This window comes from Papaver somniferum, chromosome 6, assembly GCF_003573695.1.
Source record: "Papaver somniferum cultivar HN1 chromosome 6, ASM357369v1, whole genome shotgun sequence".
NCBI lineage: Eukaryota > Viridiplantae > Streptophyta > Magnoliopsida > Ranunculales > Papaveraceae > Papaver > Papaver somniferum.
This window is the reverse complement of record NC_039363.1, coordinates 78,657,882-78,675,523: the sequence shown is the minus strand read 5'-3', so window position 1 is coordinate 78,675,523 and position 17,642 is coordinate 78,657,882. Positions and strand designations below refer to the sequence as shown.

Sequence of the window (17,642 nt, the reverse complement as noted above, 5' to 3'; positions counted from 1 at the left end):
TCTCAACCCAATCTTTACGATTGTACTCGTACGATAGAATATTCAAGATCAGATCACACAACTACGAGAAAGTAGTATCGGTCTGGCTTCACAATCGCAATGAAGTCTTTAAGTCGTTAACCTGGTTTACAAGAAGAAACCTAAGGTTAAAGGATAATCGAATCCAGCTAATACAACTAATATCACACGTAAGGAGTGGGGGTTAGGTTTGCCAGTTGCTATAGTTCTCCTTTATATAGTCTTTCAAATCAGGGTTTGCAATCAATGTTAGCTTAGTAACAAAAGCATTCAATATTCACCATTAGATGAAAACCTGATTAGATTCAAGCTAATATCTTTCAACCGTTAGATCGAAAACCTAGCTTGTTACACACAAATGAAATGTACGATTTTAGGTTTGTGTAACCGTACCCAAACATGTACATTCGTTGGTTCAACAATAGTTAACCAAATGATTAGCCATATGATCACTTTCATATTAACCATATTCTTCTTTACCATAAATAGTTCAAATGACTCAAATGAACTATTTAGAGAGTTGTTCAATTGCTTAGATTTTATAGAAGTATACAAGACAGAATCGAAGCAAAAACGATTTGATTCACTCGAATCAATTCATGAACTTTATAGCCACGGTTTGCAAACTTGCATTCCTTAGTTTATATAAGTTTAAGTTCACGAGTAATCGTCTTTAGAAATAACCAACTCAAGTACGCGGACTTAGTTCGAAGACTTAAGTTTCCGGAAGATTTTACAAACTCCAGCAGATCTTCTCGGGTCGAGAACCTCCGACAGTTCGTGCACTGGTTTTCCGGTTTTCCTGATCAATAAAGTACGCATACTTTGGTTCAAGGAATAAGGACTTATACATATATGTGTTACCACACAATGCTTATATCCAACATTGGTTATATATTATAAACTCTCATTTCAATCTTTGAAACATTCTTAGAGGACGTTATATAGTTGTTATTCACAAACTATTTTCGTCAAAGCCATTTTCAAGTGATTGAAACATAATATGACTTTCGTCACTAGGTAAAGATGAACTTGGCCAAAGCGAAAACTTACCAACACATATTTCGAGAAATAGATAGGAGAGATAAACTCGGCTCGAAATAGCAAATGTGTACAATCAAAGTCTATATAGCAAAACGACTTTTGTCTCAAGATATGAGATAGAGTAGATAGACTTTTGAGTGATAGATAAGTTCAAGTCTCCACATATCTTTTAGTCGATGAAGTTCCACCAGTTCTTTGAGTAGTTCTTCGTCTTGTATGATGATCGCCATGGAGTTCTTGAGCTCAACTACACTTTCTATCCTAGTCCGAGACTTAGCTATAGTAGACTAGAAATCAAGACATAGTTTTGATCACTAACATTGACAACATGCTTGAGATAGTAACGCATGCGAGTTCGACCGAGCAGTGCTCTAACACAAGGCATGAAAATGTTTTATCACATTTTGACGTATATGATATGTACATAGGAAATTTTGTGCATCCGGAAGACGTCGGATATTGTATTCATTAATGAGTCATCGTTATCGGTTATGATGACCCTCCAAAAATGATTTTCCCGAAAGAGAAATTTCAATTGTCGTAATGCGCAATTATAATTATAATCCATATCGTTTTCCATTAAACACCAAGCCAATGTGAATGATACCTTGTCCGATGTTTGCCCCACGATGTTGAACAATGACATATTGTATTTGTTTGTCTTGTAGGTGCAATCTATCATAAGAACACCAAAGCATGTATGAGCCAATTTTACAATCAAAGGATGTGAAATTAATACTTGAAGGGGATCGTTGTCCGTACCTCTTTTAATGATACACATGTAGTTATGATAAAAGACTATCTTCTCAAATTCTTGCATAACCGTCCTACATTCCCATTCCACCCTTCTAATAGTTCCTTGTGCATTATAAATTGTACTTAGAGAAGAAACGTTCGTCGAATCCTTTTCCTCGAAGCCTCTTAGAATTTGTCTTGGTTTAATACATGCTTTAGTCAATCTATTCTTATCCTCCATTTCATGAAGTTTTAGCTTCGCAACTAATGAGTGGCCAACAAAAGTTTCCGGGTCCTCGTGGTTATGGCGGCCAACTCACACCGCACATTTTCATTCCATATCTCTTAAATTGAACACAAACTTAAAGGGGCGATTATACTTCCTCGTATGAGTCTTGTATACCCTATTAGTCTTCTTTGGATATACATAACCCTTTCTCATGTGTCTATTCTTCTCCTTGTACGACCCACTTCTCTCGCAAGCCATCTCAACCCGAATATCTGAACCTTGGGTAATCCTCACTAGCACACACATGTTCTTACTAGCTGTCTCTTTAACCCAATGAATTGTTTAATGTTTAGATGTTATTCCCTACATAAGGACAATCACGAGAGATTATTAGGTTCATTATAAGCAATCCCTAAGTAAATTTCAAAATACTAGGTAAAAAGTATTCTTTGTTAACATACCGGAGGAATTTTATAGTATTCCGACGTATCCCGACCAAGTGGTCTTGCATTTGTTGGATCAATATATGTCACAATATAAGGAACAAATGAAAAGAAAATTAAATTAGTTCAAAAAAAATAAAAATAAAAAATACTATGCCGGACCACAGTTCCAGCGTGCTTTGCCACAGTTCCGGCATGTTCAAACTGAACCAACATTCATGACCAAATTTAATACACTTCCAGTTCTTTGGAAATCAACGCCGAACACTTGTATGCCGGCATGCTATTTAAATACCGTCCAGTGATCGATAATCAACCAACCAAGTCGATATTTCACTTTAGAAGTCATTGATTCCTACATGTTTTTCTTGAGGTACCGGCATAATAAGTTTAGTATTAGACTATGCCGGTAGCTTATTCCGTGGAATATTCTATGGTGGGTAAAAACTTATAACGGCATGGGTTTTTGGTTGAAGACAATGCCGGCATGCATTTCAAAATGGGGGATATTATTGGGCGGCATGGCTGTAGTGTGAATACGATTCCGCTAAGGTAGTTGCCGAAATTGTATTCAAACTACGGCCATGCCGACACTGAGCTTTTTCAGCTGCAAAGATGGCGAATTCAAAGAAAAAAAACAAATTTTCAACTCATTAACCCATGTACCTGAGTATTGGGGATACTTGTATGTTGAGGTTTTTTACTTTCTTGGGTTGGTTCTTCACAAAACTCTTCATGCTCTTAAAAATCATGATCTAAGGATGTTGGTTCCACATATAATTGAAATTGTGAATCGTTATCATTTTCCGAAGATTCAAGATATACTCCTTGTTGTAGTCGAGCTAAAGATTCAGCAACAGTTCTCTCTTCACTATCATCCACCATTTTCACCCAAAACCTTTCTCACAAAATTTTCCCTCCTTGTACTCTCACCTCACCCAAATCATAATACACTAATCATTTATCAAAAAAAATCTAATAACTTAATTAATTTTAATTAACACTAAACCTGATTAGTGAGAGGTAGATTAGGAATTAGTTAAATTAAAATACATGGATAAGGGGCGACTCTGATTTGCTATTTAAATCTCATTTCCCCCCTAATTAATAAAGAACACGTGATTGGGAAATACTTTTTTTAATTGGGGGATATGTGAAAAAGACAGAAACGGGATTTAAATAGTAAAACAAGGTCACCCTCTATCCAGGTAATTTATATAATTCATAATCTACCCCTCAGTAATCACGTTTAGTGGTTAATTATAATCATCTTAGTTAATAGATTAGTTTGATAATGATTAGTATAAATCATTATCATTGAATTTGTTGATACAACAACATTAAATCAAGATATTTATGATCACGAAGGTTTATGAGAAAAACCAACCCAAGAAAGTAAACAAAATGAACATACGAGTGCTCCAATTACTGATATATAGGTATTAATGTATTGAAATTTGATTTTTTTGCATCAAATTCGTCATTGTTACGCCTGAAAAACTCAGTGCCGACATGGTAAAAGTATGAATACAACCAAATCGGCATGGTATTCATACTTTCACCATGCCGATACACAATATCCCCTAATTTTGAAATTGTAGTCGACATTTTAAATACAAATAATGCTCCATAAATACACTGCCGGTACAGAAAGTTCATTATCTAGCATGCCAGCAGTGGTGCTGGCATGGTACATTGCTTAACTTGCTGTACCGGCACATGATGCAAATTTCCCAGAAATTTAAGTTGTTTTCACTTGGATATCAGCACTTATAGATTTCTATCGAGCATTCGGCATGGTATTCATACTAAAAACAGTGCCGGCATAGTAACACGACATAGTGTTCATACTAAAACTATGGCGATAGGCAAAACCGGCATTGTATTCATGATGAGTACATGCCGGCATTAGCTGAAACTGAAAATTTTCAGTTACAATTTTTGATTTTAACCTAAACGAACGAATTCTTTTAAAACAAATCGATGATTAGGTTTCTTTCAAAGAGGTATATTTATATAATAAATTAATCACAGAAGAAATTTTTGAAACAACGGTGAAATCGGGTTGAAATCGATGATGGAGAAAATAAAAATCAAAGAGAGGAGCCGGCAGAGAAGGAAAAGTGAAGAAAAGGAGAAAAGAAGGGGAAGAGACGAAGAAAAAAAGTTCAAATATTAAAGGATATTTTAATACCTAAAAATCACTCCTTAACTATTGGATAATTTATATCCTCAAATGAAAAAAAATATTCCCCAATCGCGCGTTGTTAATAAAAGCATCCCCAATTACGGGTTCCAAATTATACCCAAACTCATTAAAAAAGTTTTTTTTTTTTTTTTTTGAAGGTAAAAGACCTCCGAAGAGGCCAAACTCATAACCTAATAGCATTATGTCCAACCGATTTTAAACAACACAGTGACTTCACCAACCCTCTCTCCCCTAGACGCTCCTTATCTGTTTCCTTTTTATTTTTTCCAATAAATTTTAACCTTTCTACTCAAAAAAAAAAAACAACAACACCCATGACCAGTTCAAATTCCAATGAATTTCTAAAATTGCACTCGCATCCAGTTTCATCGATGCGCGGAGTAGGCACCCAGTTTTGAAAGGCCGGGTGGGTCGGGTCGATCCGAGGATTGGCGAATAAATACTCAGGCCTTGGCCCTGGAGTAGTTTATAGTAGTAGAATCATATGAATTTTCCATTCATCATCTCTTAAACAGAAACCCCCAAAACTAACTGACTGGTCCATTTGAATCGAAGAGTCAGCACCAAAATATACTCCCGCGACACAGAGGTAAGAAGAACCTCAGCTTCATCGTTTTCAGTTCCTCTCTGTAGTTTTCATCTCACAATAGTAAACAGGTATATATTATAATTATACGGAAAAAAGCTTCAATCGATTTTTTTAGGGTTTATGATTACGTGGTAATGGAATAATGACTATTCTATTGCTCTTTATTATGATTCTTTTTTTCTTTAGGTTCCATTATTGTGCTTATTATCCATTACTGTTCCGAGTTCAATACTATTTAGGCCTTCTCATTGTTATTCTTGTTTTTCAGTAGATTTTAGTTTTGTGGTAGATTTTGCTGGTTTCACTACTTTTCTTGTTTTTTTAGGGGTTTTTAGTAGAAATGCCTATCAGACATCAGACATGATCAAATGATAGTGTTAGATTCTACTGGGAGTTCTATGTAATTACTATCCTATTGCTCTACTAGGTTAGAGAGAAAACAGCATTGTCATGCCATAGTTGTAGTAATGTCTCAACCGTGCTCAAGAAACAATTGATATATTTGTACATCCGGGGTTATTTTTCTTTACTACCCACCATGTCTTTGAATTTCATCCCTTCGTTTTCTTAATGCTAGTGAAAGTGCTAATGCAAATGTGGTTAACTAGCCTAGTTCTTAAGTGAGAAGTTCCTTATGAATTTTGAAGATTTTTAGTTATTTGGCTGTTTCTTAAGCTTTTTAGCTATCAGCTTCGATAGTTTGATTTACTTGTTATTTAATTTATATACCTTGTATTTAGGTTTTGTCGCAAAGCTAGCAGCAGGCTAATAGAAATGGATTCTTCAGATGATGAGGCGGATGATGTGCCACATTTTGTAGAGAACTTCCACTTTGTTGATGATAAAAATGAGCCGATTACCTTTTGCAATTTGCCAATCTGTTGGACTGGAGATGAGAATCCAGGATCCCTTGAAAAGCAGATTTTCTTGCAAGGAACTGCGGATGGCGGGCTGCAAAAAATCTATAAACCTGTAATTTCATGGAAATTCGAGCTTTTAGACAAAGAACCTCGAATATCGGTGCTTTCCAAGGAGAAGAGCTGGATTAAGCTTCAAAAGCCAAGGAAGAGCTATGAGCCTACAATCAGGACCATTTTGATAACTTTGAATGCTCTACACTTTTTGAAGAGGAATCCAGATACATTAGGGAAGCCCTTTTGGGATCGCTTAAGAAAAAATTTCAGGTTTGCAAACTTGCGTTAAAATATCTTATGTTACTCTAAGGTTTATCAAATCTGAAATATTGCTGTCTCACATGCAGCTTACATGAGGTGAAACCTTCTGAAAATGATCTGATTGATCACTTCGCCTTAATTAACGACACAGTGAAGCATGATGAAACTTTGTCACAATCAAAGGTATGTATTACATATTTATAGGACAACAATTTTGATAATCGGCGAGGAAATATCTACTGAGAAAGAGAGAAGAGTCTTTTCTTGTTTCTTTCAAGTTATATCCAATTATGAATGAATTGATAGTATGACACTTTCGTTCAGTTGACAACCCTTATGATAAATTGGTATAACTTCTGCAGACCATTGCATTGTGAAAATTCAACGCATGAATATTGTTCAGAAGATGTATGGAACTTGCTTATAGTCTAATACAAGGTTTTAAAAAGCGAAAGCGTGGGGCGAAGCGCTCTCATACTAAAGCGTAAAGCGCTGCGAAAACGTAGAGCGAAAGCGAGCTTTTTAAAATACATAAATAAGAAGTTGTCAACCAAATAAAAGAAAACTACGAAGTAGTTCAGACATAATAAAGAAACAATTAAACGAAGCATATGGCATACTGATATTGCCTATTCTACCCAAGAGCTATTTTAATATACTAGCCAGGAATGTCTGTATCATTCATATCATCATGTAGACAGTCATCTTATCATGATCATTATGCCCCATCAATTAGCTTTATTAGTATTTAGTTAGAAAACGTGAAACAGGCCCTACTAGGCTTTAAAGGCCAGCTTTTTATTTTCTAATATAAGTCAATTCGTAAAGCTGCGCTCTAGAAGCGCCTAGGACCTGAAGCGCAAAAAAGCGCCCAAAAGCGCGCCCCAGAAGCGCCTTTTTAAACCATGGTCTAATATATTTCCAATTGGAGAGATAAATTTAATTCAAGCCTGTAATTTTTTCCAAGGTATATTCAGATGTTTTTAGCATAGTAGATGATTGGTCTTGGCTTGCTGAAAATTGAATTTGTGGTTTTATTCCTTAATGTTTCTGTTTTTAATTCTTATCCAACTGCTGACCTGTTCAGGTTTTTACTCAGTTTCTACCCCTTTCAATTTATTAGTTGTTCAGAAATTTGGTTTTGCAGTTTGAAGCCCTAGAATTAGTTCATTCTGTTTGGTACTTGAAGTATTGATTAAAGAATTGTTTTATACATGCGTTAGGTTTAATGTGGTACGTTGAATTGTTAGGATTAGGATATAAAATGAGTTGAAGTTGAACTTTGACCAAGGATTTGCTTAGGTTTAATCTCGTTAAATGATGAAATCACTTAGCTGTGGAGTTGATGGTTTAATCTCGTTAAATGATGAAATCACTTAGCTGTGGAGTTGATGATTATGAAGCACAGCATTTTGGAGTTATTTGAGTATATTGGTTTCCTTATTGTCTATTACAGATGAATATTGCGAAGACTAAATATCAGTTTTTTTTAATGCCGTTCCATCTGAAATATGATAGTTAGGGTTGTTAATTTGGTATTCTAGATAGCAAGTACAAGTGCAAGTTTGTATGTTTCGCGTGTCATTCTAAGGTTTCAGCATTGGAGAAAATGCGGAGAATTTTTTTTCCATGAAAATGATTTCATGATTTCACCAAATAAGTTCCGGCAGTACAGCGAAATTGCTTAAAATATAGTATAATCTACTAGATTTTCAGTGCTTGGGCAGTTGTTACATCCTTATAACACTCTCTTTAACTATAAGAATTAGAATACATGCCTGGATATGCTGAACGGAATGATAATTTTGTGAATATATGTCAAATAAGTAAAATAGGAATTTTGTCATTGTGTAGGTTCTTATTTAGACATTAGTGTATTAAGATGTCACGTGAATCGAATTTGTGATGGTTAGGAAACTCAATTTGGATGATCCCGTGGGTATTAGCTCAGTTTCTCTTTTTAATCTATTTCGTCTTACTAGATCGGGCTGTGAATGTACGCTGCCTTAATGTTGTATTTAGCAAGAACCGGTATTTCGATCAGGTGTTTACCATATACCTTGACAATCCTTTCTTGAAACAGTTTCTACTAGCCTTCCTTCAAAATCCTGCCAAAGCAAAAGCATCTAATGAGGTTTGTTTTGCCACTGTAATCTTTTACTTTTGTGGATTTCTTTTTTTGCCACTCTGCTGTACTGACTAATCTGGTATAGCATGATGTTGATACTGCTGTGGGAACAAAAAAGAGTAAGTTTATAGTGGATGACGATGAAGAATGGGATGAAGCAATTGGCAATGAGGATGAAGATGAAGATGATCAAGAGAGTGATCTATTTGATTCAGTTTGTTCGATCTGTGATAATGGTGGTGAACTTTTATGGTAAGCTACATGCTTTAATTGTTTGGTGATTCTTTAGTTATCACACATGGTTCAACCATACACTAGGGTGTCTTTTGGGTTCTGTAGGATGTCATGATTCATGACTTAAGCACGAAATAAGTTTTTTGGCTCAGGTGGAGTACTAGAGTCTGCAGTGTTACATTATGTCCAAACTTTAGTGATGATTCTTGTAGAGTAAGTTTGTTGCAATTTTAAGAAAGAAATAAAGAAGAAGAAAATATGAAGTGAATTGTGTGGTAGGAATTTTTTATTCCGCGTTTAGTACTTAAAAAAGGAGAAATACCTCTTTTAGTTTGTGCATCACTTCATCTCCCAGGCTGACAAATCTTGATGTATGCGCTAACCTTTTAAATTAAATGTTAATATCTCTTTCTAATATGTGATCATAAAGAGAATGCACCTGCTACACCTTTCATTTGTTGTATGCAATGCTTTTTGATTTTCTTATTTGAAGCCTTGTATGTGACCAAGATGTTGCCTTTTCCTAATGTAGCTGCGAGGGTAAGTGCTTGAGGTCTTTCCATGCAACCGTGCATGACGGTGCAGAGTCAGATTGCAAATCCCTGGGCTTTTCTAAGTCTCAAGTTAAAGTATGGGTCTCTAGTTTTCGACATATTTTAATTCCTATATATTCACTTAGTATAGTGTGTTCGTATTTCCGTTAAAGCTTGTTGGTTTTGTGCAGGCAATTCAAAACTTTTTATGTAAGAATTGCGAGAGCAAACAGCACCAGTGTTATGTATGTGGAATTTTGGGATCCTCCGAGAAAGAGAATGGGGCTGAGGTATGGATGAGTTACCTTACACAACTGTTGCCGTGCAATTGCATTTATCATGTTCAACCTATATTAAACTAATCCATCAAAAAGAGAAAAGGAAGAAGCTATATTGAGCTGACATTATGCTTCTAAAGTATCTAATCCTTTTGATAGATGTAGCTTGAGTTGTTTTTTTGATGTATCTCTTCCAGCAATAAATCTATCATTCTGATCTAGACTTGATCATAGTGTTGGTGCACAGTAGTAGCAAATAAAACGAGCTAAAGTTAAAGAAACGTCTAAGAAAAATATTCATCAGGAATAGTATTATTCAGTCTGAAGATTAGTATATAATATTCACTCATGTTTTCACATCTTATTTTCAGGTTTTCTCATGTGTCTCTGCACTTTGTGGATACTTCTACCATCCCGAATGTGTTTCAAAACTTCTTTATCCCGAGAATAATGCTGAAGCAGAAGCGTATAAGCAAAAGATTTTTGCTGGAGAATCATTTACTTGTCCAGCACATCAATGCTCCGTATGTAAAGAGCGAGAAAATAAGGATGTCGACGAGTTAAACTTCGCTATTTGCAGACGTTGCCCGAAGGCATACCACCGGAAATGCTTACCCAGGTAGCAAATATTTGTCATTATGTTTGATGGTATTTTTTTCCCCTTCAAATTAGTATACTTGTGTATATTCACTAGTTGCCTTCATCAGGAGGATTGCCTTTGAAGTATCAGAGGATGCAGAAGCTGTAAGGGCTTGGGATGGTCTTTTGCCAAACAATCGTATACTGATATATTGTTTGTAAGATCTTAAATTTTTATTCATTCTTTTTTCCTATTTCTTTTGATTGCAAAGCTTGCAGCTTTGACTTATTCATGATTTTGTCCCAGGAAGCATAAAATTGAATCATATGGAACACCTAAGAGAAACCACATTAAATTCCCCTATGATGAACAAAGCAAAACATTAGAAGGGCAAGATTTGCTATCTGGAAAGGGAAAGACTCTAATAAAGAAGAGAAGTGTTCCATCTGACCACTCTACATGTGAAACAGCCTTTTCGAAGAAGCCAAAGTTGGCTGAAAAGGTGTCCTTTCCTGTAAAGGATAGTAATCTTGCGATAAAAAGGGAGAAGTGTCTATCTGATCCAAGGATCCGTCCTTCAGAGAAACCTAAAAGCATGGTCGCAAAAAATCCTCTGAATTCCACGAAGATGGAGGAGCACTACATAGCTGATGAAAGGAGGGCAACTGGGAGAGAAACAAAGTTAAATCTAGTTGTGAAGGATGCAGAACATGTAAGGAAACAGAAGGACATACATAGCCGTAGAGCTGAAAAGCCCCAAAGCGCTGCTCCTCTCAAAAAGAAACAAACCATCCGCACTCCCTTAGATACTGAGACTAGAGAGAGGTAAGGTGCTACCATGGCTGAATGTTCTTTCTATAGTTACTGTAACTACTTCTACCAATGGAATTTGTAGGACACTCCAACCTATACTAGCAGAACTTGGTTGGATAAAACTGTCTAATTGTATGAAAATTGATTATCCATTTTCTCATTGTATTGCTGAGTCTTAATTCATGTTATGCAGAATATTGACTTTAAAGAATAGGTTATCAGCAACTATAACATTAGAGGATGTTATAAGGAGTCATACCGTACCATCCACACACGCTTCCTCCTCAAAGTATGTGGTGGACAAGTCCATTACTCAAGGAAAGGTGGATCGTTTTGTCGAGGTAATTGTTCTCCATTAAACTGTTGAATTTTGTGGTTACTGATCTTGTAGTTGCTTAAATCTGCACCTTGGATGTATTTGCAGGCTTGTCGAACTGCTCTACGCATGCTAGAAGAAAATGGAAAATTAGAGGAAGCTAGAGCTGTTTGCCAACCAAACGTTCTCACCACCATATCAAAGTGGAGGGTAGTTTTTGTTTTTCTAGTTTATCATGATGAGGCACACGTTCTCACTTGTGTAGGATTGGCTGTTCTTGCAATACACTTAGTATGTTACTTACTAATTGCACACATTGTTGTAGAACAAGCTGAAGGTCTACCTTGCACCTTTTCTCGTTGGCCTGCGCTACACATCTTTTGGTCGCCATTTCACAAAAGTAGATAAGCTTCAGGAGGTAACTTTTTGATGTTTATCATCCGTGTTATAGAACTTTAACAGTCTTTTTTTAGTTATCAACTGTTTTAGCCTCGGTCATTCACTATATTAGACTCTTATGCCTCATGCTTAGATAAGCAGTAGAAACATTAAGAATTCCAGAGCCAATCTTCTTTAGTTCTTTAAGGTGGTCTAATAGCAACTAACTGAACTAGATGAACACTAATTGCATTAGCTTCTATGTGCAGATTGTTGATAAGCTTCACCCTTATGTGCAAAACGGGGACATGGTAAGAAATCATAAAGGTTGCTGGTTCCTTGTTGTCAATTATTTAATCCAGCTGCTTGTCCATTTCATTTTTGTGATCTTGTAATTTTCATGCCACCTGCTTCTGATTTTCAATGTACTAAAATTGTAAGAGTTTGAACAGAAACATATGTTGCATATGATGCCAAATTTTCTTTTCAGATAGTTGACTTCTGCTGTGGCGCCAACGATTTCAGTTGCTTAATGAAAAAAAAGCTTGAAGAAACTGGGAAGCAGTGTAATTTTAAAAACTTTGATATGCTTTCAGCAAAGGTAAAATTCACAATTACCTCAGTTTATAGTAGCAGTGAAGTAAAGGTGCTTCCATTTGCCTTTTATATTAATTTCAAATTAAATTGATTTGGTTGGTATGTCTTAGATATTTCTGATGATCTGAATTTGTTTTTGGTCAAAGAAGCCATATCTCTCTACTCGAAAATAGGTCTACCATAGATTTTGTTTTCTTAGAAATACTTGGGCATATCTGCTCATGTGGTCCATTTACCTCCTTTGTCTCCTTTTCCGCTAGGGGAACTTTCTTGGTGGAACCGTAAGAGTTGAGGCATTCTGCCCATATATGCCATGACTGCCGTTGAATTGATAAATCCTTTCCGTGCAGAACGATTTTAATTTCGAAAAGAGAGATTGGATGACTGTTCGTCGAGATGAACTGCCAGCTGGATCTAAACTGGTGTGTACTAGTTTTTACTCTATATCCATTAGTATTGTTTTACTGACCCAATTTATGTGGGATAATTGGAATATACAAGTTATCCTGAAAATGTAGCCAACAAATTAAAGCTTTAGAAAATTTTGATGTTTACTACCAGATCATGGGACTAAACCCTCCTTTTGGGGTTAGAGCTTCTTTAGCAAACAAGTTTATTGATAAGGCTCTTGAGTTCAAACCAAAGCTCCTTATCCTCATTGTACCTCCAGAAACAGAAAGGTATTGCCTGACAGACAAAACTGACTGTCTCACTCTCTCTATATCTATGCACACGTGAGGCAGTTTTTCTGATTTTCTTTTGGTTGTATTACCCAGGCTAGATAAAAAAAGAGAGGCGTATGATCTGATCTGGGAGGACAATCAGAAACTTTCTGGAAAGGTATTGTTAAAAAGGGTCCTGCGGCTTTAATTTGGTTAAGGTTACATTTGAGTGTTGGGTGGACCATTATGTGCTAACCATCCATGGCTTCTATTGCAGTCCTTTTACTTGCCTGGATCTGTCGACGTAAATGATAATCAAATGGAGCAATGGAACTTAAAACCCCCTCTCCTCTATTTGTGGAGTCACCCTGATTGGAGTGAGAAGCACAAGAATATAGCATATGAGGAGCATCATTTATCCTCAGAAATGCCTCATGAGTTGCAGACAGAAGAACAGCTGAATGAACCACACTTGCTGGAAACAGATATTTCTCCTGTTCATGATTTCTATGGTGATACCACGAAGCTTATGAAAGAGTATGCTGATGAATCCAACCCTATAATTGATCTGCATGGACAAGTCAGTGGACCAGAGCCTAGTAAAGTTGGGTCGGATGACAACCAAAGCAGGACTGGGCACGAAGATGATCTTAAATTCGCTGAAAGAAGCTATGGAGATGATTCTAAAGTAGAAGCAGAAAGCAAGCATGGAGATGGTTTCAAACTTAACCAAGCCTTGGTGAGAGGTGATCTCAGGGTTGACCAAATTAAGCTCGGAGATAGTGATTTTAACGCCAGTGGCGACACGAGTCAGAACCTCAAGAAGAAAAGGTTTCGAGAAAACTGGAAGGCGGAGCAAGCCAAATCAAAGCAATCAAGAAGCAATGACAAGACACCGCCCAGAAACAAAAAGGAGGACGTTGATAGGCCTTCTCCAGTTAGCAAGATTTCTTCCTTTAAAAGCACGGCTTTGGATTTCGGAACTGGAGTGTATGGAGCTCTACCAACCTCATCTAGCATCCGTGATGAAGATCTTGATGATATAGAGAGGCGGTACAGTTCGAATGAGGGTTGTCTATTTGGAAAAGATTCTAGTAGTGGACCAACAAATATCAGTAGTCTTATTCAAGAGTACGGTGGTAACGAAGACCGTACGAGTAGTTTCAATAGGTCATCATACCCAAAGGAGAAGGATCATCACAGATACGGTAGGGAGTCAGATATAGGTATACAACTTCTCCGTCGTTATGGCCAGCAAGAAGTGGATAACTCCGAACTTCTCCGCCGTTATGGTCAGCAAGAAATAGATAACTCCGAACTTCTCCGCCGTTATGGTGGACCAGATCCAGATTCATCTAGGCGAAGTGGTGGTTATGTACCTCCCCAAGACACTGGGTTCACTAGCATGGGTTCAGTACCATCTTGTTCTACGTACGGATCTGTTCCTGGCAACACACCATCATCATCATACGGAATGATGACAACAGCAATGCAGCGATACGGGCCATGCCTTGATGAGTTTAATCATGCTAGGCCAGGTGTTTTTTTTGCACTGGATGGCCCACCAGGAGGGGTGAGAAATGCTATGTTCGGTGGTCCTGGATCCTACCCTTCTGGGCCACCACCACACCCTGGTTTCCATCATGACCCATTCGGTTTTCCACCTGGCCCGCCACATCCTTTCCCATGAGTCTTTGTGCTTTCTTTTAGGTTCAACAGTTGATGTTGCCTGTTATGAGGCCCGGGGAAGCTTATTCAGGTGGAGTCCATCCATTTAGGCAACACTCCCTTTTGCCTCGTCGGCTCGTCGTGACATCTTCTTTAAGGTGTGTTCACACCTCGAGACAATAAGAAGTGGCTTTCATGAATACTTCAATATCCGTGTATATGAAAGGGCATGGTTCGGTATTATCTCTATCTTTTGTATAGGCATTTGTACATGCTTTTTATCTTCGAGTTCAGAGGGAACTTGGTCTCTGTGGTACTTCAGGACTTCTATGAGCTACAAGCATCATTGAGACCAATTGGGGTAATGTTTATACAAATTTTCATCAATTTCCGATGGTAGTTCACACCTTTAGATTAATCATCGGTAAGATCATTCTTCTCTGTCACTTCTCTTCTTTAGGGTTCCTATGGTGTTTTTGCAAATCATGAAATTTGGTTAGCCTCGTGGATGGGCAAATGGATCCACTATTGTAATATAAGAATGGCGCAGTATAAGAAGCTCGGCGAAGGTTAAGCCGCGCGGTTTAACATGTCGCCAGCGGCTAAGGTCCAGACGCAGGCGGCTTGACTAGAGATGCTAGCGGCTTATATTCTGCCGCCAATGGCTAGTTTTAAGAGTATTTCTACGTGTGAGGGAGTTTTTTTTTCGGAAATTGCATTGGGCTAATTTGTGATCCTTGATACATTTTGATTCTATTTATTCTATTAACACATATAGAGATAATTTCGAACTTGTCCTAGATTTAGTTAAGGCCATTGGTTATCATTTACGATGGAAGACTCTATCTATATCTAATTCAAGCGAGAGCTGACATCGCTGCAGCTTGCTTTCTCTTTGGTGGAATAGAAGCGAATGGCGTCTTTCTCAGGGCTGAGGTGAGGCACAACCCGAAGATTTGAATGAATAGCCATCGCGGCCAAACGCCTGGAAATTCTCTCTGTAAGCTTCATGGCACCGATCCTCGTAAATATTTTTATCTCTTGATTCCTTTTCCCACTTCGCAAGCCGCCTTCACTGTCTTTTTTGCTCGGAAAGCTTCCACTTTTCTTCAGCTGTTGCAATCACACTACTTAATTTCTTAAAATGTTCCCAACTTTTCCATCTATCAACCACTGGAAACCCACTTAATGTACTATATGATGGGTCTACCCATTCTTTTAGTAACTTTAGCTGTTGTTTCAACACTTCGTCTCCCACTTTAATGAGGCTATTTACTTCTTCTGCTAGATGTACCGAGATGAATATGTCTTTTCTTAGTGATGTTATCGACTATTATAGTTATGTAACAATTAAAGTACAATTGATATACTTGAGGGGCAGTAATATATAAAATCAAGTACATAGAAGAGCAAGAAATGCATATAGAGATTTTACGTCAATTGGATGAAGTGTCAAACGATGCTAGAAGACGACGAAAATATATGTTGCAATTACATTAAGGGATGATACCTACGCATTTAGAGCCAAAAGAAGTTTCCACTAGAAGATGGACACGACGAGATCAATATTTTTACCACGACAAGATAATACGTGATTATTTTAATACAAATTTTCAGCGTCGATTCCGCATGGGTCGCAACTTCACTCAAAAGATTATTGCTGAGCTTTGTCAGGTACGACTTTTATTTAATTATGAGAGTATATGTAATTTGGGCAGTAAAACTATCAGTTTTTTTGTAATAAGTATGCAATCAAACATATCCGAGTAGATCATAGCCCATGAGCGATATTAGCTTATCCAAACATTTAGGAATGGAATGAAGATGTAATAGTTTCCCGTAACTCCGATTACGGAAAAAATAGAAATTACTTATCAATTTATTGAGGTTATCCTATTTTTCCTAAAATAAAAATAACTTATATTTAATCATTAGTATGGATGACATGCATGAGGCTTTAGTCCCAAATAAAAGATTAATGCAACCCTTAAAATATTATGTTATGGGATATCAGGGGATTCTACAGACGAGTACATCTATATGGGAAAAATAACCACATTTAGGCATCTCAAAATGTTTTGCGAAACAATAGTCGACCATTTTGGTTCAACTTTCCTATGAAAACCTACTCAGATATATGTTAATAGAGTTGTTGCCGAAAACACAACTACATGTTCTCTGGGTATGTTAAGTAATGTTGATTATATGGTTGGCAGTGGCATGCATGTTTTGTTGAATGGGCATGTCAATATAAGGGCCACTACCCAAAGCCAATTATAGTATTGGAAGCTTCAACTAGTTATGATTTTTGGATTTGGGATGTTTTTTTGAACTTTATGGTTCTCAAAATAGCATCAATGTTTTGCACAAATCACCATTGGTTGAAGATCTTAAGCACGAGCTTTCTTACACCGTAATTTCACCATCAACGGTCATAACTATATTCAAGGTATTATTTGGTAGACGGGACCGACTTCGACGGAGGAGAAAGGGTTGAATGTACATTTGGAATCCTGAAAAAGAAGTTCGTTATCGTTTGTGGGCCGTACGCGAGAAGGTTCCCCTTTAGTGGGATTAAATAAACCCCGTGTACTTTTTTACTAATAGACTTACTTTCCTAATCCAGCCTCTTGATGAAGAACCGCTATTGTTAGCATAACACCACCACTTTCAACCTGATGGTCCTCATATAGATCAGTTCCTTTTGGATAGGCTCATAATTAAAATAGATAAAAATCCTATTTCTCAATTATATAAGAAAGAAGGAACCAATTAAATCGATGCTTGTTACGACTTCATTCCAGTCACTAGTTAACTTGTATGAGCTATGTTAAACCTAGCCTTCCAAAGATCCAAGTCTTTTTGAATTTGCTTGCCTGCCAATTCTCTTTTGATAGTTTGGGCAATCGCTTCGCTATAAACAGTGACTTTCTTGTTTGACTATTTCATGCGCTTCAAATCTAAGAGTCTTATTGATCATTTAAGTTAAGAATGAATTCGTCACAGCTTATGG

At 37.0% G+C, this 17,642-nt stretch overlaps 1 protein-coding gene across 3 annotated transcripts; it reads left to right on the top strand.

Moving 5' to 3' along the window:
- The first annotated feature begins 5,143 nt into the window (after positions 1-5,143).
- Positions 5,144-15,402, top strand: LOC113288079 (protein ENHANCED DOWNY MILDEW 2-like). Of its 3 annotated transcripts, none has more exons than XM_026537022.1 (19): positions 5,144-5,267; positions 6,008-6,451; positions 6,529-6,625; positions 8,526-8,576; positions 8,689-8,822; positions 9,337-9,433; positions 9,529-9,627; positions 9,987-10,234; positions 10,323-10,412; positions 10,502-11,020; positions 11,202-11,349; positions 11,433-11,534; positions 11,650-11,742; positions 11,972-12,013; positions 12,193-12,303; positions 12,650-12,721; positions 12,861-12,979; positions 13,076-13,139; positions 13,239-15,402. In XM_026537022.1, exons 2-19 carry the CDS (start codon positions 6,042-6,044, stop codon positions 14,649-14,651), a joined length of 3,909 nt encoding a protein of 1,302 aa, XP_026392807.1. In that variant the 5' UTR covers positions 5,144-5,267; positions 6,008-6,041; the 3' UTR covers positions 14,652-15,402. The 3 variants fall into 3 exon arrangements, with proteins under 3 accessions (XP_026392807.1, XP_026392805.1, XP_026392806.1); XM_026537020.1 differs by having other exon boundaries at positions 8,656-8,822; XM_026537021.1 differs by having other exon boundaries at positions 5,172-5,335; positions 8,656-8,822.
- Positions 15,403-17,642: the final 2,240 nt, after the last annotated feature.

What these genes read in the sequence shown, in the direction of transcription:
- LOC113288079 (XM_026537020.1), top strand. Translation starts at nt 6,042, where the DNA reads ATGGATTCTTCAGATGATGAGGCGGATGATGTGCCACATTTTGTAGAG. An exon ending in AGGTGGATCGTTTTGTCGAG is followed by an intron (nt 11,350 to 11,432) that starts GTAATTGTTCTC and finishes ATGTATTTGCAG; the next exon opens with GCTTGTCGAACTGCTCTACG. An exon ending in CCACCATATCAAAGTGGAGG is followed by an intron (nt 11,535 to 11,649) that starts GTAGTTTTTGTT and finishes ACATTGTTGTAG; the next exon opens with AACAAGCTGAAGGTCTACCT.